This window comes from Chenopodium quinoa, unplaced genomic scaffold (genome assembly GCF_001683475.1).
Source record: "Chenopodium quinoa cultivar QQ74 unplaced genomic scaffold, ASM168347v1, whole genome shotgun sequence".
Classification (NCBI taxonomy): Eukaryota; Viridiplantae; Streptophyta; class Magnoliopsida; order Caryophyllales; family Amaranthaceae; genus Chenopodium; species Chenopodium quinoa.
This window is the reverse complement of record NW_018744304.1, coordinates 5175773-5198964: the sequence shown is the minus strand read 5'-3', so window position 1 is coordinate 5198964 and position 23192 is coordinate 5175773. Positions and strand designations below refer to the sequence as shown.

The window sequence follows — 23192 nt, the reverse complement described above, 5'->3', positions numbered from 1 at the left end:
TTATTTTTTGGCACATCCGGTTGTGGTATACACAGATCAGCCGCTCAAGCGTACGATGACTGCTATAGAGTCATCCGGTAGAATGATCAAGTGGGCTGTTGAAATACAAGGCCTTGAGATAACTTTTGAACCCAGGCGGGCAGTGAAAGGTCAGGCGTTTGCCGACTTTATTGTCGAGATGACTAGGCCGGTGCACCCAGAAAACCCTGATCAGGTCTGGAAGTTATTTGTAGACGACAGCTCTACGGTGAACAGCTGTGGTGCAGGTGTTATCTGTCATTCCCCGGAAGGGGATAAGTTTGAATATGCACTACGGTTTAAGTTCCAAGCCTCCAACAATGAGGCAGAGTATGAAGCCCTGCTAGCCGGATTGCGCATGTGTAAGGCAGCCGGTGCAAGAAAGGTCGACGCCTGATCAGATTCACAGCTGATCGTTAGCCAATACCTTGGTGACTACGAAGCCACCCATCCGACTATGATCAAATATTTGCAGGCGGTCAAAGAGGAGGCTGGGTCCTTCGATGAATTTCATCTGCGACAGGTGCCCCGGTCTGAAAACAATCAGGCAGATGCCCTCTCAAAGTTGGCATCATCAGCCTCCGGTGATGCTCCTAGGACGGTCTTTTGGGAAGTCATTGAAAAACGAAGTATTCAGAATTATCCCATTGGAGTCTTGGACAGAACTGCTACCTGGATGGATCCCATCCGGTCCTTTTTGACGGATGGTACCTTGCCGGATGACCCTTCAGAAGCATCAGCGCTCAAGAAGCGTGCTTCAAGTTTTGTTGTTCATCAAGGGGAACTCCTCCGGAAGGGATACCTGCAGCCGTTTTTGAAATGTGTAACCCCGGATAGGGGGAGAGAAGTGTTGGAAGATCTGCACGCGGGGTTTTGTGCCTCGCATATTGGCGGCAGGTCCCTGGCCAGAAGAACCAGACGGCAAGGGTACTTCTGGCCCACTCTTGAAGCGGATGCCATGGATCTAGTAAAGAGATGCGACAAGTGCCAAAAATTCGCTAAGTTGATACATCAACCGGCAACAGAACTCACGGCAATCCATAGTCCGGTTCCGTTTGCTAAATGGGGCATGGACATTTTGGGACCTTATACGCCTGCATCAGGCGGCCGCCGCTACATTCTTGTAGCAGTAGACTACTTCACCAAATGGGTTGAGGCAGAGGCGGTAAAAGAGATTAAAACGAAAGACGTGATTTCTTTCATCTGGAGAAACGTCATCACCCGGTTCGGGGTTCCAATGTCCATGGTTTTCGACAACGGACCGCAGTTCAAAACGTCTGTCCTGAAGACCTGGTTGGGAGACCAAGGAATTTCCCATTGTTTTGCATCCGTTGGCCGTCCTCAGGCAAACGGTCAAGTTGAGGCTTTTAACAAGTTGATCTCAGACGGGATAAAGAAGAAAGTAGAAAGAGCCGGTGGACTATGGGCAGAGGAATTACCTCATGTCCTTTGGGCTATCCGGACAACCGAAAAGGGGGCAACCGGTGAGACCCCATTTCTCATGACATACGGCACTGAAGCAGTTCTTCCCATTGAACATTATGAGCCTACTCTACGCATTATGTTATATGATGAGGAGGCTAACTGGGAAGCCATGCGGTTGGCATTAGACGCTCTTCCAGAGCGAAGGGGAATGCTGCCTTGCGTCATGAGATCTACCGTCTGCGTATGACTAGAGCCTACAACAAACGGGTTCGTAAAAGACCTTTGAAAGAAGGAGATTTTGTGCTTCGCAAAATGGAGGCAACCGGTAGGGCCAATGAACAAGGCAAATTAACCCCAAATTGGGAGGGACCCTACCGGATCTTTGAAGAAGTACGAGACGGCACTTACCGCCTGGAAACTCCAGACGGAAGAAAGTTTCCTAGAACTTGGAATGTAGATAACCTCAAAAAATACTACTTCTAAGTATTGTACATCTTTTGAAAATTTTCAAATGATTAATGAGAATTACATTCAATTTTGTATACAGCCGCCATGTCTTGTGCCTACCAGAAGCGGCACCAGTAACTAATTTTTTCATCCGGTGACACCCATACGGGTGAATTCATCGAAGAGAACATCTCCCATTTGGGTGGTAAATTGTTCTAAGCGATCACACAGGCGGACAAATCCGCCTGACGATCCTTCGCACCAAAAAAGGGCAGGCTAGCAACCCCAAACTTGCAGCCGGCTCACTTTTTGGAAGGACAGCCGGTACTCAATACCGCCGCCTGACTCTGTAAGAGCAGGCCTAAACATTTAGTCTAGGCCATAATTCATTCAGGGGTATGCTTGCAAAAGCCCAACCGGTGAATGGACATCCTAATCTGGCGTGATTAGTTTGCGAAGTCCCGACCGGTAATTCAGTATAAACCGACTGGCTCCTGAATCTAATGTTGGCACTTAGTGCATATTCGAGCTATATCATATGGATAGTCGCCTGGCTTGCAAAGACCCAGACCGCTATCCAGGGGCAATTACCCAGACGCCATCCGGTTTGGTTTTGGGTCGAAATTTCTTCGCCTAGTTTGCGAAGACCCAGACGGCAGTGTTACCGGTGGGGTCTTCTTGGCAACCCTTGCAAATTTCTTCGCCTAGTTTGCGAAGACCCAGACGGAAGTGTTACCGGTGGGGTCTTCTTGGCAACCCTTGCAAATTTCTTCGCCTAGTTTGCGAAGACCCAGACGGCAGTGTTACCGGTGGGGTCTTCTTGGCAACCCTTGCAAATTTCTTCGCCTAGTTTGCGAAGACACAGACGGCAGTGTTACCGGTGGGGTCTTCTTGGCAACCCTTGCAAATTTCTTCGCCTAGTTTGCGAAGACCCAGACGACGGTGTTACCGGTGGGGTCTTCTTGGCAACCTTTGCAAATTTCTTTGCTGTTTGCGCAGACCCAAGCGGTAGTGTTACCGGCGGGGTTCTTTTGGTTATCCTCGCAGAAATATGTATAAAAAATAACAAGAATTCTAATATTGAAGTGCAGAAACATAAAAAGCATTCAAAAGCCGGCTCAGCCGGTGAAAATGTTTATATTCAAAATAAAAATTATTACAGCTTAGCCCATCTCATCCGGCGCTATTACAAGATAATGCTAGGCACGGAGGCCGGGAAGTAGTTGCTACTCCAGGCGAACAGTGAGCCGGTCCTATTTCGGTTGGTTCTGGGTTGGATCAGGGTGAGCGGCTGCGTCGGCTTCAGGAACGACTTCTTCCTCTTCAGCAGCCTCCGCCTGCCGTCGCGCAATCTCCTCCCTAACCCAAGCGTCATAGGGTCCGGGCCCCGGCTCATTCGCCTCCTCGGCCAGAATGGCAAGATCAGAATATTTGAAGGCGAGTTCCCAGACGGTGAAGTCCGCCTCCGGGTGGATGAGGGAAAACGCCCGTTGCATCCGGTTTGCACAGTCATGCTCATTCTCTTCAATGAGCCTCTCCTGCTCCGACTCCAAGGTGGCCTTGAAGTTCTCATTGGCAGCAGCCGCCTCTTTGCGCAGGCGCTCATTCTCTTTGGCAAGGCGGCCATTTTCAGTCTCCGCCTTGCTCAGCCGTTGGAGGGGCTCTGTCTGTTCCTCCAACTTTTTATAAGCATCATCCAGGGACGTCTGCAGTTGGTCAACTTGGTTTTTCAGCTGATCAATCTGCTGTTGGAGGGCTTTGGTCTTCTCCGCCTGTTCCATGCGTATAGATTTAGATTCTAAGCCATGCATGTACAAAGAGTAGTCAGCAACATTATGGGCGTCATCAACAGCCCGTTTGCTTCTCCTTACCTCCTCAGACTTGCGGGTATAAGCTCGTTTGAGCCCCTCTACGCGCAGCATAGCCTGCAAAAATACAGCCGGTTAATATTGCATATTTAAAAATGCACGTCAAGAAAATTACCGCATGGTTGTTGGAGCATACGTCAGCCAGGTCGACCAGCACCCGGTCGGCATTAAAGGAGTTGATCCCAGGGATCGCCTCCTTCTCGTCCCTGGGGACGGCTTTCAGCATGGCCCGGGCATATTGTGCCCCGTCCGGCCAGCGGGGAGAATTATCTGCACCAGAAACAGACGGTGAGAAACTCGCATATGCTCTGCCTATAGATTGCCGGCTGATTGGAGAATCCCCCGGCTGCGATCGAGACTGTGAATAAGACTTGACCCGCATGGGCAGATCAAGCAGTGTAAGGTCGAAGTTACCTTGGCGACCCGAACGACCTTCAGAGGGACCGGTTGCGGTCCTCAATGGGATGGCAGAAAGCACATCCGCAGATCCAGGCCCGTCTGGGACCCTTATTGATTTGCCGCCGGTAGTTTGCCGGTCGGCTGTCTTCTGCACCTTGGATGCAGACTCTTGTTGGGTCGGCGGAGGCCTGACCTGTTTTTGAAGGGACCGGGGCATCTGCTTCCCGTCCTATAAACGAGAAAAATATAAGTTATGGGATAAAAGGATTGAAATAAACGAGAAGGATCAGACGGTTATACCTTCTTCGCCGCCTAGGCAGCAAGTTTTTTCTCGAGATTGGCTTTCCGGATGTCGGCAGCCGACCTAGCCGGTGTCTTCTCAGTGGGCAGCATTTTCTTGGCTTCTTCTGCAGAGGAAGGCACACGGTTAGAATAATAAATAAGCAAGGAAATAAAAGCATCCGGTTCGAAAGAAACCGACTGAGTTCCGAATACATACGTTTTTTAAACATGCTGCTTAGGCCACAAGCGGACAAGAAGCATTCGTCCCTAAAAAATTCATGTTTGGGCACCCAGTTTCTAGGTACCCTTACTATCTCTCCGGATGAGAGGGTGTCAGGAACTAACTCAAAAAACCCGGAGTCAAGGATGGTCTCTCTATCATCCTCCGGGACAGGGGGCAGGCAGCACTTGGTCCCCAAGAGTTCTGGTTTCCGGTTGTAGATCCGGAATTCTCTGTTCTCTACCGTAGTTGGGGCCTTAACCAAGTAGAACCGGTGCTTCCAGTCCGACCATTTGGATGGCTTGTCCAAGGTCATAAGGTATTTGGGCTGGGTGGTCAAGGTATACCAGGCTCTCCAGCCGCCTGGGCTCCTACTCAAGTAATGCATGTGGGCAAACGCCTCCCAGCCGGGGTTGAGGCCCTGCATCTCGCAGGCGGCGATATACCCTAAAATATTTACCCATGAGTTGGGGGTTAATTGCCAGAGACCTAGGCCATACCCCCTAAGTATGGCTTTTATTGTGTCGTGGAGAGGGAAGCGCACTCCGGCCACGAAGGCCGCCTCGTAGCACCCGAACCAAGCGTTCGCTTTCGGTTGTCCATCCTCCCACCATATTGTTCCCAGAGCAGCCGGGACTTTTATTGTATAGTCACCACCCAGCGGCCGCCGTTTGATAAAATCTGGCAGCGCAGCCCGCATGAGCTTGCGGTCCTTGGAGGAGACGGCGATCATGAGAGGATCGTTCCTATTATCCCAAGAAGGCCTCTCCGCCTCCTCGCTATCCTCAGATTCGGTTAAGTAGCTGCTACTGCTACTTTGAACGTGACCGGCATCAGAGCCGGCTGGGGAGTTGGAGACCTCCTTATCAGAGCCTACCTGGTCTCTGGTCTCCTGGAGGGGAGCACTCTCTTCGTTTAAAATGCTATCACCCGGGGTGCTAGGAGCGCCCCCGGGTGAGCCTCTCTGCTCTACCTCTCCATGCTCTACTTCACCGCCTGAAGCTGGGACCTCAGGCGGCTGCTCATCTGAGCTCCCACTTCTGTAGTTGGGATCTCTGGCAGTACACCGGATTCTGGCCATTGTGTCCTGCACAGACACAGAGTCGGTCGATATGGGTGTTGAAAAAGGGTTGTCCCAAAGAACAGAGGCGGCAGACCCAGTTCTAGACTCAGCCGTACTAATAAACCGGCTGAGTTCACAGCTAGGTTCCGGGTATGGGTATAAGGGGTCCATCTACTTATGGGACCAATGAACAAAAATGCGAGTAAAAGACTCAAACGGAAATACATGAAAAAGCTAGAAAGAATAGAGACGGTACCTAGTAGAAAATCTGGAAATTCTCTGGGATGCTTACGAAGACGCAGGCGGTTCAAAATCCGGCTGGGTTTCTCTGATTACCCTCTCGAAAACCTTTGGCTAGCTTGCAACGACCCAGACGGTCTGTAGACCGGTTGCTCTCAACGAATCTCAACTCCGAATGCTCTCAACTCTCAAATTGCCGGCTGCTCTCAAATCTTCAGAAATTTGGCAAAGTTTGTAAATGAGAGCTCGAGGGACATCTTCTCCTATTTATAGAATTTGTCCCAGAAGGTGAAAAGTCGTGACTCTTCGCCTTCTGCTTTTCCATCCTTCAAAAGGAATCTGAAGAGTTGAAAAAAAAAAAAAAAAAAAAAAAAAAAAACTTTCACCGGCGCCACGTGGCACCCTGCCACGTCAGCACCAGTGAGGGGCAAATATTTGGGGTAAAAATACCCTAAACACGTGGCCCAATGGCCTAGTGACACGTGGCATCCAGCCGTTGGTCAGCAGGGCTCCAATCCTCTGCTGACACGTGTCCTCTAAACCCTAAAAGGGGAACCATCCCTTCCCCACTATAAATAGTGGAAGGACCCTCATTAATGGGGGTTGGAACATTTGTGGTTCACATTGAATACTCCTCAAAAAGAAAAACACTTACCCCGAGCAATATTAATTGCAGAATTCTCCCATTACGCGAGAAGTAACTTCTACATTACGTGCATTCTACCTCCCATATCTTTACTAACTTGATCGTCGGAGGCGGAGCTCCTACCCCCAGGAGTCTTCGTGATTTTGCAGGCACAGGCGTCGAAGGGCATTCTTGGAATTGTAACTCTCCCGCAGGACACATCAAAAAACCCCGAAACAATATGTATAGTCCGTCTCTAAACAAAGTTTCAGACATGCACCATACAAATGTATGCAACCTTGTACGGTATCATTAACTATAATATGGAGGAATTTATAATTGAATTTCCAAAATTTAAAAAGTGATCTATTTAACATTGTTATACACCAGGTCCTTATACGTCGTCACCTCTATTTATAAGTCATTATTATGACTATATAAAATTTGTCATTATTAGTATGCTATATGATATACAAGTACTCCGTATAACATTTTAATAATAATAATAATGAACGAATGAATGAAAACATTATTGGAAACAGGATATACACAGGGTGTTAAGAAGGTACGGCAGCAACATCCTGTTTTTTAATGGCATCAGAGACCCATGGAGTGGTGGAGGGTACGTCCCTTTTTTCGCTCTATCATTACTCATTACTCATTACTCATACACTTCATCTTATTCTTGACATTCTGAAATATCTAGCTTTATTAGTTCCATCTTCAGTTAACCTTATTAATAAAATTAATTTGTTTTTAAATCGAGTGTTGCCTCGGACTCAATATATTTTCAGTTGTTAAAATTTAATTTTTAAGAGAATAGTGAATCTTGAATAAAAAATTACAGGGAGCCAAGTATAAAACTTCAACCTCTAATTAATAACATAACCTGGATTATTTGTAGCACAACCTTTTATATTCATTTTTAAGATAATAAATTCTTTATGCTTACAAGTCTCCATAAAAATCCTCAGCCACAACAACAAATATTATAAACTCGAGTTCAAAAGATTATATTTATCATAATTTATTTTAACTTATCTTATCTAAATGTAATCGCATTTAAGCCTTTAAGGCCTATTCAATTTAGCTTAATTTTAGTTCAGCTTCAATTAGTTCAGCTCTTAATTTACTTCTCTCATAAAATATTCAGTTCAGTTCAGCTCCAATCAATTCGGTTCAACTCAGCTCAACTTAACTCAGTAAATGTGAACAAACCCTTAGTGAGCAAGTATGTATAGACGAGTGAGAGACTGAGAGTGTGTCACATGACACCTATATGGGCTATATCTATTTAGAAATATATTTTAAATACATTGGTAATTTTGGTATAGATTGGTAAGTACTACGTTTAATAAAATACAACTTTTCTCCTAATTGTAAATTTAATTTAATTTTGGACTCCAGAAATATGAAGAGAGAGGTCTCATAAACCAATTTCTAATACTTATTCCTTTTTATTTTATTTGTAACACACTTTCATGACAAGTACATTATGAAAAATATTACTTCGTAGGTATTGTAAATGGACAAATTAATCAATACTCCGTATAATTTATACACATGATATCTAACCCTTCTCTATTCCTGATGCTAAAATTATTTTGATAAAGTTGCTTGTTTACCTATGTTACTCTTATCAACTCCTAAATATAAACGTTTTAAAGTTGTGTTGCATTTCAAAGAAACAAAGAAAGAATTAACACTATTCTATCATAATATGAGTCGGGCTTACCAGAATACCAGGTCTAGCTGTCTAACGTATTTACGTATCAATACACATTAATAAAAATTTGAATCTTAAATGTCTATTTTACTCTTCATCTAATGAAGAGAATTATTACTACTCTTGATTCAATGGTTGAAATTGGAGCAACCTTAAAACATACCTTTTAATAACCAACACTCAACTCCACCAATACTAAAATTTACTTCTCTGCTCCAAACATAATAATCCCATTTCTAACGTCTCTCTGTGTCATTGCAGAGTTTTGAAGAGTATCTCAAACAGTTTGGTAGCCATTATTGCAAAAGAAGGTTGGTAACTTCATCTTAATTACCATTAAACCATTTTAATATGTTTTTAAATTTAAATTTGATGTAAATTTGTTGACTTTTAGCTCTTTAAAATGGAAATTGTATAAAGTGAAGGGACGTGACCAATTCAGATCACTTATGTTTTATAATCCGTGCGTAATATTAAATATAAACAAGAAAATTAAAAGGACTTTGGTTATACATAGTACTAAAAAGGGTTATGAATTGGCCTTGTTTTTCTTTTAAAAAAAAATTAAGATGTGAATGTGACAAAAGGACTACATATTATAATAAATTAATAATTGAATGTTATTGTGCAATACTCCATCCGTCCCTAATTTTTTGCTCCATTGCTATTATTTGGGTCAAACTTTTAAAACGTTGACCATCAATTGTCATTGATCTATAAGAACTAATATAATCATGTGTGATCTTGATGTGTTCGTCTGTATATTTTTTATATCAAGTTTCATTTTTACGTGAATGAAAATGGAGATATATTCGTTTTAAAACACGGCTTGAAGACCGTGAAAAGTTAAATGGGGCAATAATAAGAACTAATATAGTCATTCTTCATGTGCATTTTACAAATATCAATTTTTCAATACAAATATCAATTTTTCAATACAAATATCAATAATAGTTTAATACTTAATTGCATATATAAATATATTAAATTATTATGATTAACTTGTGCATTAGCACTTAGCAGTACCATGAAACACATAGCAAGCAAGTACAACTCCTAATGTTACGCATAAATGTATAATATGTATTCCGTGATAAATAATAAAAATCAAAAGTATTACCGTAATTATTAATAACACTAATCGACATGTGATTTTGTTACAAAATTTTAGCACGGCCGTTCACCTTATTTTCACTTAGTTAAATTAAGATATGATAAAAATTATCTAAATTCAAATTACAACTAAATAAGGGTCTGTTCTCATACGTTGAAATTCAGTTCAGTTCAGCTCATGTGTAATGATATTGCTAATGATATAAAGCCAAATTTCATTCTTTTAAGCTCTTATTACAACGACGATAATAATAATAATAATAATAATAATAATAATAATAATAATAATAATAATAATAATAATAATAATAATAATGGATGCGTTGTTGCTGGCATTGTTGCTGGCATTGTTGGTCTTGGACGAGCCTTTGAGGATGCGTTGTGTTTGTTTAATGGAACAGTGGAGTATGACATTTTGAGTAATCCTAGTGAGGTCGCTGCCCCTAAACTCATGAAGAAATTGGCAGATATGTATTTCACAAAGATTACCGCTTCTGCAGAATCTGCTTATTCTTTAACTCCTCGACAATCAGCATTATGGAAATCACAGCAGGGTGATCACACCTCAGCTTGGCTTCGAGCGGTTTTTATTTCGGGGTTGGGTCAGACGATGAACGCTAAGACTTATCGATGTGTGTTGTCCTATCGGTTGGGTGTTCCATTGTTCTCTGTCTCGACGTCGTGCTCTGCTTGTTCGAGGGTTTTTGCTGGAGATATTTTCGGTGATCACGCGGTGTCTTGTGCTGGTATTGTGGGTATTAAACATCGGCATAATGTTGTTCGGGATACCCTTGTTGATGTTTGTTATCGTTCTGGGATTTCAGTGAGAAAGGAGGTTGACATTGGGTTGGCTGGAGGGAACGACGAGGCCCTCAGACCTACGGATGTGTTACTTTATTCATGGGATCGTGGTCGCGATGTCTGTGTTGATTTGACAGGGTCTTCTCCTTTGACACAGTCAGGGCTATCTGACTTTATTCCTGGGTGGGTTGTGGCTGATGCTGCTCATCGGAAGCGGGTTAAGTATGAAGCTCGATGTCAGACGATTGGATATGGTTTCATTCCCTTCTCCTTTTCTTCGCTTGGGGAATTAGAGAAGGAGGTTGTTGCGTTACTAAAGCGGATTCAAAGGTTCTCGACGACGCAAGCATTGGGGCTCGTGCTGCAGCTCATATCTTCACTAGGATAGGATTTGCTATAGCTAGAGGAGTGGGGGCCCAGATTGTATCTCGGCTTCCCACTAATTTATTGTAGGTTGTATGACTTTTGTTTTTGAGATATAATAGTAATAATAATAATAATAATAATGATGATGATGATAATTAAATAATAAAAATAATAATAATAATGATAATTAAATAATAATAATAATAATAATCTATAAATAATAATAATATAATAATAATAATAATAATAATAATCAATAAATAATAATAATAATAATAATAATAATAATCAATAAATAATAATAATAATAATAGTATATTTTTCTTAAATATTTTAATATGTATATTTGTATATACACATATGTATAATAATAAATAATCAAAGATCACTAATCCGTAGTTAAAAATCACTAATTAATAAGTTCAGTTCAGTTCAGTTCAATTTAGCTAATTTCAGTCAATGAGAACAGGCCCTAAGTTCAGTTAAATTTCAATAAGTTCTCATAAGGTGAATTGAAACACCCTATGAGTACATAACATGCATCACTTTATAAGTTACACTTATGGTTAAGATTCGAGGCTAGCGATACATGCTAATTATATTGTAATCATTTAATTAATTATTTTGTATTCTTATAATAAAATTAGGTGCCCATCACGTGGACTTGAGATTCTCGACGAAGGAAGATCCAAATTGGTTGAAAGAAGTAAGGAAAACGGAGATTGGCTACATCAATAAGTGGCTTTCTCAATATTACTATGATTTTAATCATATCCATTTAATCCATAATTGATTAAGTATAAAAACACACTATGTATAAGTAGTACTCGTATTTTTTATTTTTCTCATTACTTAAGGCTTATTTCATGTGCTCTTTTCTTTGATCTTTAATGCTTCAAGATTTATGCCCAAAAATTCAAAAAGAAAAATAAACAACAACAGATTATTATGTAAACACTTATGTTATGCCATGTAAAATTGTATATTCATGGAATTAACAATAATGCAAGATAGGGAAATTAATTAAAGATATGTACTTTCTAGCTTATTTTCTTCTAGGTTTAAAAAGAGGTACTCCGTAATAGCTAATTGTTACAAATGTACATATATATTATATCACGACATCTTATTAGCTTTTCAAGCTAATCAATAAATATCCACATATATTTAATGTCTATTTGTATTCTTCTTGTTGTCGCTTTTCTTGTTACTCTATTAAATATTGTATAATTAGAAAAACAAAATGATGGGAAAAGGAGATATTTTGTTTACATAAAAATATCAATACTCGATTGTCAAAATCAAATGAAAATACATTTCAACAAGAATGCAATGTTAGATCAATGTCAAAATTCCATAGAAAAAAGACAATAGAAGCATGGAAGATATGAAGATAAGGATAGCGTAATGAATTCGTATTTTGTTGGCGCTTAGGAGGTATGTCTTATTACTTGTAAACATTGTCAAATTGGCAATAACTTTGGAGAATTTATTTATATACGTATTATGAGTATTAATCATTATAATTATATTTATATATATTAAAGTCTAATTTTTATTTTTCAAAGTTAGGCAAAGAATATGACAAGTGATCGAGGTCGGTCCACTAGTCCCTTTTAAGCTAAGTTTGCCCATTATTTCTCAAATGGGCTTCATATAATTGAATCACGCTTTTTGACTTTAAAAATTCTAATTTCGCACCATTTTGTGCAACCAAGATTCTATTACTCTGTTTGGTTTCCAAGTGTGAGAAATTGAGAATTTCAGATAGTTTGCTTTAATTTGTATGATGGTACACATTTTTAAGTATCAAATACTAGTATGATAAGGTCTTGGTATCATAAGACGGTAAAAGTTGTGCACTTTCCTTTTTCAAATTATTCAATTTACTCGTAAAGTTGTCACCCATGGCATTTCAATCACCATATATCGATCATAAGAATTGTTTTAAAAAATACTTCATAGATAGTATTATGTGCACCAACGGTTGTTTTACTTTGACTTCTTTTTATCAAAGTTTGTAGATTTGGACATTTCAAGGTGAAGAACATCGATTTATAACTTGAAAAAAAGTTTTTCTTTGAATTATTCTTGTTGTCATAGCCTATATATTATGTAGTTTTCACTTATATTTTCATGTTCTATCGCAATCTACCTTTTCAATATTCACTCAAGCTCGATCAACATAATGCTCAAAACACGTAGAGAAGGATCAAGGATATATATATTTGAATATTTCGTTTGAGAGAATGTTACTTTAATTCATGTATTTGAGTTATCCATGTCCCTATGAAGTATCAAATTTTGAAGTTGAGATTTATTCTTAGCATATAACCTCCTGGACAAGTACGCTTATACTCCAATTTCGTAATAATTTTTGTTGAATGATCTAATTATATATTCATCTCATTTATTAAGTGTCACTCTTATTAATTTATTCAATTAATTTAGTCGGCATCCATTTGTATGTGATCTAATTTAATGTCAAATAATCTAGGAGAAACAAGAAGTTTGTTTGTTAAATCTGCAATTGAATTATTGTTTCATTACCAAATAAACACAGCAATTTTTATTAGAAGGATCTCCATGTTTTTGCTAATTTTGGAAAATTAACACATAATTTTAACAGTGTATAAAAGGTACATTAACACATGACAAGTCGGTCCAATAATTGTTAAATTACTAAAATAACAATCACATGTGAAATTTGGAGATTAACCCAATTTAATTAAGGCATTTCATAATCCATATTTTATATTAGTAAGCAAATTAGGGATAATATGAAGGGTATATTAGGAAATTTGGTCAGAGTTTAGTATGAAAAAGGCAAGTTTACCAGAAATATTGTTGTGGGCGAATTTTGGGAAGGTTGACTGGGCCCCAATTGATCCACAGGATTTATTCTTCATGGACCCCAATAGCCCAACTCATCAATAGAGTACGCCTGCATATAATGGTCCTAAATCCTAATCGATGGAAAGCAAATTAAAGAAATTCTCCCTCCCATTAAATATAAAATTTAAATAAATATACAAAGTCTTCCATATATATATATATATATATATATATATATTCGATAATTGATATATTTTATATACATATATATATATATATTCGATAATTGACATATTTTGACTAGTTTGAAGTTTTATGCAATTTAGTAGACTTTTATTGTATGATAATTGGTAGTGTGACATTGTTTTTACTCGGTAGTCGGTACTATTGAGTAGTGTGGCAATCTAGCTAATGAAATTATATTTTGGTATCTTAGGTTGGCTTCATTTCAATTTAGCTTGATATTATGGTTATTGTATCACTTTCTCTCATTTGAATTGATCTAAATTTAATTAAATTTACTTATTAGAGCTTATTTTAGCTGAAAATTAAACTTGAGTATCCTTTATTAAGCCATACCAAAACTTATCTTAAGTATCCTTATACTTTAAGAAGTAAAGGTGGATTTGTGGAATCTATTTTCTAAATCCTAGAGTCTTTTGGTTGTGATTGACATGTTAGAAAGGAGGTATGCTAGAGGTAATTAGCATGCACACGTTGTAACATGTAACTATGATTATATTGGATTTTTTATCCTAATTTAGCCAAATAAGGGCATGTTCACATTTACCTAATTTCAATTTAGTTCAGCTCCAATCAGTTAAGTTCAGTTCAGCTCCTAATTTTTCTCTCTTATAAAATATTCATTTCAGCTCAGTTCAGTTCAATTCAGCTCTAATCAGTTCAGCTCAGCTCATTTTAGTAAATGTGAACAGGCCGAAGAGGAAAAACAAAAACTTTCACATATCATGGTAAAAGGTTGAATTTTTGTTGCTACATTTTTACATAGATAGTATACATAAATTAATACTACCTCTGTTACAGATAACCTATAACAGAGATAGTAATATGGTTTTTTCCTCTATACTTTATGTCAAATCGTTGCACATAACCTGTAACGGAGATATAATATGTCTTTTTTTTTTTTTTTTGAATTAGGATAATATGCTACAAGTACATTATTATGAAATAAATTAATATGAGTTTGGCAGCTTATATAGAGCACGATGTAATGGCCTAACGGATTGCATGTTTAGCGGCTTAGAAACTTGTTAGCTGCTAGTAGTGATCGCTAGCTATAGCTAATAGGCCACCAATATAATTAATTACCAGATCATGAGATTAGCAACATAAAATTCGACTAAAAGGTGGTCCAATATTCGTACTTTTATAATAATGTTATCGTTTGGTGAAGTTACACATTTCTAGGGGTGAGCATGGGATGGGTACTCATACCGTTAGTACTAATGATTCGGCTAATTAATAACCAGTATCACTAAAACTGATATTCATAAATCAAACCAATAAGTTCAGGTAACCGAACTTGAGGTACTCGGATTTTCGGATACACAATAAGGGCATGCTCTCATTGACTGAACTCAGCTGAATTGAACTGAACTGAGCTGAACTGAACTGAACTGAAATGAATATTTTATAAGATAAAGAAATTAGGAGCTGAACTGAACTGAACTGAACTGAACGGAGCTGAACTGAACTGAATTTCAACGTAAGAGAACAGGCCCTAAGATATCCAATACTGATAATTAAACTAAATATCGTAGTTATTATAATATCATTTAACACTAATTAACAATAATCTCCATGATCTTGACCTAATTATTAATAATATTACTAATCATTGATATTTGGAAAATTTGCAAATTGCAGCTATTTAAAAAAAATGCAAATTACAACCCAAAAGTTGTTATAAATTGTAAATTGCAACCTAATTCAATTTTTTCATCGATTTGTTTGTCGAAAAATGTTCGATTAAGATTTTAGCAGTCATTTGCAATTTTTTTCGATATGAAAATCGATGAAAAAGTTGAATTGAGTTGCAATTTATAATTTATAAGAACGTTTTGCTACAATTTGGATTTTTTTTTTATTGACTGCAATTTACAAAATACAACTTTAAATGGATGCAATTGGCAAATTTTCCTTGATATTATAAAGTGGTTATAAACTAAAGTAAGAGTTTAAAGTTTGGAAAGATAGATTTAAGTAGGAAAAAAAACTAAAAATTGCTTAGCGGATCAGATCGGGTAACCGTTAATTTTAAAATGATACCTAATAACCATACCCAAAAACAAATTATCGGAACGGGTACACGAAGCGTTATGGTTATCGGATCGGGTATCCTAATTTTTGGAACGGTTACGGATCGGGATTTTCAGGTAGTTTTGCTCAGCCCTAACACATTCACATCATTAAACGAATATGATACTACTTTGTTCTAGTAAAATTGCCCCATATTCTAATTTTGATTGTACTAATAATTAAGTATATGTTGTATTTTAAGTATGATATAATTTTTTGTGCTTAATTTTTAAAGACTCATGTTACATTTATTTATTTAATTTTTTGTAAAAAAAAGATCAAATTTACTTTCAATAATAATTGAACCATCTCTTAAAAAAAATAAAAATTGAGAATTGCAAAGTATGAGACAATCTTAATAGGATGAATGGGTACGATACTACAGGCTTACATATAGGTGGCTTGTATAAGTATGTGATTTAAGTTTTAATAACATTTGAAAGTGCAATAGATTTTGGTGTTTAGAAAGCCACAAGGGTGGGGGTGAGAATCGATCCCAAAATATCTTGGTATCGGGAGGGAAGCTCTAACCACTTGAGCTACCCCTCACTCTCTGAAAGTGCAATAGATACTATGAAAGTATGAAACTATGAAAGTGTCAAATTGAATTGAATTAGCTAGAGTAACATGCGTTGTAAGAACTAGTATGTACCTTCCAAGTTACCTATTTAATATAATTCCTTTCCATTAGAAGAATATAGTTTGATCTACATACCTAATATTTTGTAAGTTTAGTTTCATCCGTTACAGTAGTTGTAGAACTTTGACTAGCTAGTTTGCATGGTATACGAATATACGATCGACTACTTTAACAATTATATACTTTGTAATGATACACTATTCGAAAATCAACAAAGTGTTTGCTCACTTAGGCCCTATTCTTTTGAGCTTTTGGGCAGAGCAGAACAGAACAGATTTCAGCAGAGCAGAGCAGGACTAAGCTTCCACACATTGCGGAGCAGAGCAGGACAGAGCAGATTTCAACAGAGCAGAATAGGGCAGGACATAGCAGAACAGAGTAGCTCTAAAGATTAGGGCCTTAATCTAAGTTTTGAATCCAATCAAGAGAGCATTTTTTAAGGTAGGGATTCACTTTAACTAATTGTGTTTACAAAAACTTTAACCCTAAATATTTGAGTGAAATCACATCTTCTTACAAACTTTTTTCATATATTATTACACCCAGATAAAGAATAATTTGAATGATTAAAGCTGTACTTTTAATTTCAGAGAATTTTGAGATCGTATCTCATCAGCTACCCTTATGACTCCGTAAAGATCAAAAATATATTTGGCCGGTGAGTCGGGCACAATAATTGGAAAAACAAAGATAAAAGAGGAAAGATAAAATCATAAAATAGAGGAGCAAAGTTAGCGAAATGTGTCACTATTTGCGGGTAAAGAAAAAAAAGAGTAAGCAAGTGAAACACGATACGGCGTGACTAACGAGAAAGATTTTAGAAAGGTGCCGCTTGTGCAAACTCCAATTACAAAATGCAAATATATTTCAGGAAATTCAGTGAACCTTAGCTTTGCATTGTCACCCTTTCTTTCAATCATACACTATACTACTCTTTCATCACCTTCTTCTTTTACTTATATATTTTTATTAATTTTCTCTCTCTTCTCTATCTGTCTGTCTAGTACTGCTATCTTTCTTTCAGAACCTGTTTTTTTTTTTCTTTTTCTTTTTTTTTTTTTCTTTTTGGAAAATAAATTAAAAAAATCTTTATTTTACTTTTCTGCCTGCGGCACAAAGAACTATATTGAACAAGTTTAACAAATACCCACCTCAATTTTAATGTTTTTGATTTGATTACCCATCAACTTCTAAACATAATCCTCCATTTACTTAAAATTTTTATTACTATATGTCAATTTTTACTTTTTTATTTTTTATTTTTTTATTTTATACGGTAAGATACGAGGGTCTCTCACCCTATCACATGAGAGGATGGATCGAACCCAATCCACTTGGGAGGTGTGAAGGTCCTCTTTTACTTTTGATTGAATTTGATGACTATAATCATTTCAATGTGTTTGAGTCAACTTTGAATATGTTAAAAAATACCTTAAGTGAAACCTTATTCTTTACTTTATATGATTATGTAATTTTTTGTTCTATATGACAAATGAATTCTTAATTACGGAGTGTAAAGAAATGATTGATTCATATCTTTTTTTTTTTGGTGTTCCAGCCGGTTCACCCTTTGGGCTAATCCGGATTCGGGATCAGTTTTGGGTGGTTAGGTTTCATTCCCCTCCCGATTATTGTTGCGGGCATATCATGTTAAATTCATTAAAATTAATGCAAAATAGTTACAAAATGAAGATGTATATTACTAATATTATGAAATGAAGAGAATAATATTTTAAAACTATTATGAAATGAAGAGAATAATATTTTAAAACTATTATAATTGATTGAGTGATTTATATGGAAATTTTTTTGTGCTATTACAAGAATTTAACTTTTCATTTAAGAAAACTCTATGTACTATTCTAAGATTTTAGCTTTTATCGTTAAATCTCGAAAGATAATATATCTGACACCAAATTGAACTAACATGAAACAGAGGGAGTAATTTACGACTGTAATGCTTGACATGCCACATCATCTTCTTAAGCTATAACAATTCAAGCTATTTGTTGCTCCAATGGTTAAGCTAGTTGTAAATTAATTTATTTTAAATTAATAATATTTTTTATCAAATAAATATTTTCCAAGCTAATTAGCTCTACAAAGCTAATTTGCTTTCCAAAACTAATCAACAAGATGTGCAACAATGGTGTAACTATTAGTTTAAGATTTTTAATATTTGCAGGCTATTCCATTTTTCCCAACCATTGGAGTTGCTATAAGATTATAACTTTATAATTAGATGCCGTATCAAAACACATTTTGAGATTGGTAGGGTGCATTGTTTTTGGTCCACCGCTTAACAATATTTATCAGATCAGGTCTTCTCTTTGATTGGACCCCTTTCATTGCACTGCATCTACAATTCAGATATAATGCCTAAAATCATTTTAATTTTAGGGTGTTTTGGAATTTCCCAATGTTTTTATACCTCCAATCATATAATACGATCATTCTTGGGAACTTTTACCTGTTATTAATAATTAATCTGGTCATGATATGATTATTTAATCTTTCTTGTCTCATCTTTTTAATTGCTTTGAATGTTGATTGTTGAATAATTATTTTATAATTATAATAATGGGTTTTTTTAAATGGAATCTGTGGACTAAAATGGTGATCCGTTTCATGATTTTTGGTCATACAAATACCAGGTGTGGCCTTTTTAACTTGGGAAATGAGCAAAATCCAGATATGAATCTAATGATCAGAGCAAAAAAAGACCCACTTTTCTTTTATTACTGTATTCATATACTTTATTAGAAGAAATATAAAATAAATATCCAATAATCAACTAAATTAAACTGGACCGACTCAAACTAATTTAAATGTCGATTTAGACATTAAAAGTTATATGATTATTTATTAATCATAATACTCTGTATTAAATAATGATTATGGATAGATAAACTAATTGACGAAAAATCTGAACATGACCTTAGTTTGAAATTGAGCAAAATTGAATCAAATCTTTACCTAACAATTCATTGCACCTAACTTATTAAAATTGTGTTAGATCTAAACAAATCATTCATCATAAGTAGAACTAAATCGCGCTTTTTAAGGAATAAACAGTGATAAGATTCATTATCGACATTTTATTTACACTATAAATATTAATACTCCAAGCCTATCCATGTTCTAAGTTAGACCTTCAATAGGTGCATTTTATCTTCTAGTGTATTGTATGAAGACCAATTTAATTATTTATATTACTCGTATGTACTGATTTTTATTTGTTGCAGTGTACATGCATAACTAGATTAACTACTCTTGAACCAAGCTTGATTTGGATATAAGAAGCAACTACATGTTTATATTAACAGTATACAATGATCATACTCAATAATTTGAGTAAAATCATCACTCTAAGTATTTAATTTTTTGTTGATAGAAAAAAAAAATCATAAATATCTAGAAACTAGTTTACTTGAACTTTAATCAATTCCTTTGAAAAAATTTGAAAGTCATTATAGAATTCCGAAACTACCCAATACGTAAAAACAATCACAAAGTAAATCGAATTGAAAAAAAAAAAAAAAAAAAAAAAAAAAAACCTACTTGAAATAAACTAAAATAACCTAATCCAAGTTGTTTGATAATGCAAAGCATTACAAACACATACTCCCCTATATTTAATGTAATTATTATTTTAATTAAATAAAAGTTGTTTAATTTCTGGCAGGCTAGTAATAGAGTCATACATACATACATACATACAATTGGTCCCCTACAATCTACCACATGTATGTATTTGAATTGGTCAATAAATAACAAGAAATCACCAATTTTTCTTCACTGAATTTTACACATCCAAATTATATTACCCCCTGTCAGATTGTTCATCTAACCTGATTAAGTATTTATTTAATACTCAAGCAATTCTGATCCTAGTCCCACCCTCCCAAAAACATCCTTGCAGAAGATCAGATTTTAGAAATTTTCAGCTCTTACCCTGTTATGAAGCATGCTCTTATATACATATGTGGCTCCTCGCAATAAGTATTCTCTCCTAAATTAGTTGTTACGTTGATACATATATCGCATGACAATTTAGCTATTAATGAGCTTTGAATCTATGCAATGTGATATGATATACCAAGTTGTTACAAGAGGGCGGAATAATAATGGCCTCATGAAGTCGCAAATTAAATAATTAAACTCAAATTGTGATAATTGCTAATTAGATTCTTTATTTTACCATAATCAAACATATTTTAGGCACCAATGTGAGATTATAGGGCTAGGGCGCCTTTACAAATCTCCAAATTACACTATGTGCTTATTGAACAATAAAGTTAGTGTAAAGGTCTCTTTAAAACAACAAAGTAACTAAGTTGTATTCTATGTGAAAATAAAACTAAACTTAAAGACTGAAAACACGTACTACCTCCGTTACAGATTATGTGCAACGATTTGACATAAAGTAGAGAGAGAAAATGTCTAATCGTTGCACATAACCTGTAACGGAGGTAGTATTTCGTATTTAGATATGATTTTATTATGTGCTTGTAGACGTGATTTGTGGTTCAAATTAATAAGACCGCTGTTGTCATAATCCATCAATCATCAACTCAACTAACAAGATATTTAACTCATTTAATTTACATAATCTATAGAAAGTTATCATAGAAACTAGTGCAAATGGAGGATCTATCTAGAAGGATACTAAAATAGATGACATAATCAAATACTCTTCCGTACATTTTGTGCCTTAGCTTATGTGAGTTATGACATTAAGCATCCAACATTGAACAACCTACAATTATATATACTACTTGCATGTTATTTTTCATTTTTTTTTTATCAACCTGATATTTATTTAGATAAATATTACTAGTCCACCTTTTTGCATGGAAAAACGGGTATCTGAATCTACCTGGATAAAAGAAAAAAAAAAAATTAAAAATTAAAAAATTTGAGGTGGGCTTTTGTCTCCAATTCAAACTTCATAGCAAACAACATGATCATATCATACTCATAATAAAATACATTATGTAATAAAATAGTAAAAAATATCTAGAATTTTTTTATTAAATTTTATTTCTAAGTTATATTTATAAAAGAATATGCCCTTGAGACATAAATAACCCAGATGAGGCAGGGGATAAGACTTCCAAGTGATTAAAAAAGGGCCAACAAAGTGGAAAAAAATATATATATATATATATATAAAACTATATATAATTATATGAAGTATAAATTATAATACAAGTATATAGTTTTATTTATTTATAGGGTTGAAATTCAAACACGACAGATTGAAGTTTGGACCCCCCCCAAAAAAAAACCCTCAGTTGGACAAATCTTATCTCATCTCTTTCTCTATATTACATTTGCTTATGGGAAAGGGGGAAAGAGGTGGGAGTGATTCCATAACGTGTGGGATAAAAATTAAATTATAATTCAATACTACCCATTTTTTGTTTAATTCATTTTTCATCTACAAATGGACAAACAACAATAATGCTACTACCTCTTAGCTATGAGAAATTAATTCTATTTTCTAATATTTTTGGTAGACCTTTAAGTTAAGTTTCTACGAATAATTATTGTGATCCCACCTCTCTTCAAATATCAATATGAAAGAAATTATATGCTTGTTGATAATACAATTTCATGTCAATTATAATATCCTAGGAACAAGTAAATAGTAATTTGAATAATGATATTGTGCATATGCTAAATTTATTAAATTTTTTAAAAGCTAAGTGATTACGGTAGGTCATCATGTCCTTTACATATTATAGACTTTTGTTAAACTGAAATAAATAACATTTACAACTATTTTTCAAATCCAAATTAAAATTTATTTTTTCTAATTGAAACTTAGAGCATGTTCGGCAAAATATAGCTGTGAAGGTAGCTGTAGCTGTGGAAGTAGCTGTGAGCTGTGTATGTAGCTGTTAGCTGTGAAGATAAATCATTTACATATGAGTGTTCGGTAAAGTAGCGGTTGACTAGCTGTTACATATAAAAATCAACATTTTATTTTTAAAACTATAGATTAAATTTTCAACAGCTACCTCAAAAGCTACCTCCAATTTCAAAAGCTAATCTTTCTAACTTTTCATAAAAGCTACCTCCACCACTAAAAGCTATCTTAACCACTACTTTGCCAAACACCCACATTTTTTGTCAAGTAGTGATTTGACTTGGTCAAACCACTAAAAGCTACTCAAAAGGTAGCGCCGAACACGCCCTTAGTTATACTGATTTACTAGACTTGGTCAAACCACTAAAAGCTACTCAAAAGGTAGCGCCGAACACGCCCTTAGTTATACTGATTTACTAGACTATTGCATGCATTTGCAATTTACATAAAATTATTGAGTTTATTTTAATTATAACTATTTGAATAAAAGTTAATTAAATTGAAAACCTTTTATTATAGGTAAAGATAAATAGGTTTGATTGTTTATAAATTTCCTCGCAAGCTTATGGAGTGATGGTTAATTCCTCCATATCTTCCGAAATGGTTGGGGGTTCGATCCCCATCTCTTCCATTCCTATGATAGGGTGGGACCCCCCCCCCCTCTCTCGTATCTTACTGATTAAAGAGTTGCAATTACTCAAACATTGTAACAAAGCAATTGAAGTTCTTAGGCTCTTGGCTCATTATTAGTTGCAAATTTGGGAAGGCTCATAAATTTGAATATCGCTTATATAGGTAGGGGATGAAAATAACTATATTCAGCATGAAAGAGCCATGGTAATAATTGTTTCCTGAAGTGGTCATTTGACCTCATGTTGCCAAATAAGTCCAATATTGACGAGAAAGTTGCATTTTTTTTTCCTAATTACA

The 23192-nt window shown here is 35.8% G+C and overlaps 1 protein-coding gene across 1 annotated transcript in view; it reads left to right on the top strand.

Moving 5' to 3' along the window:
- The window catches only part of LOC110695687 (lysosomal Pro-X carboxypeptidase-like), a 98056-nt gene extending 86330 nt beyond the window's left edge, over window positions 1–11726 (top strand). Inside the window, exons 8-10 of the mRNA XM_021872921.1 lie at window positions 7130–7209; window positions 8575–8624; window positions 11241–11726. Of these exons, the coding sequence (XP_021728613.1) occupies window positions 7130–7209; window positions 8575–8624; window positions 11241–11386 (276 nt within the window). The 3' untranslated portion in view covers window positions 11387–11726. The remainder of the gene's footprint in view (window positions 1–7129; window positions 7210–8574; window positions 8625–11240) is intronic.
- Window positions 11727–23192: the final 11466 nt, after the last annotated feature.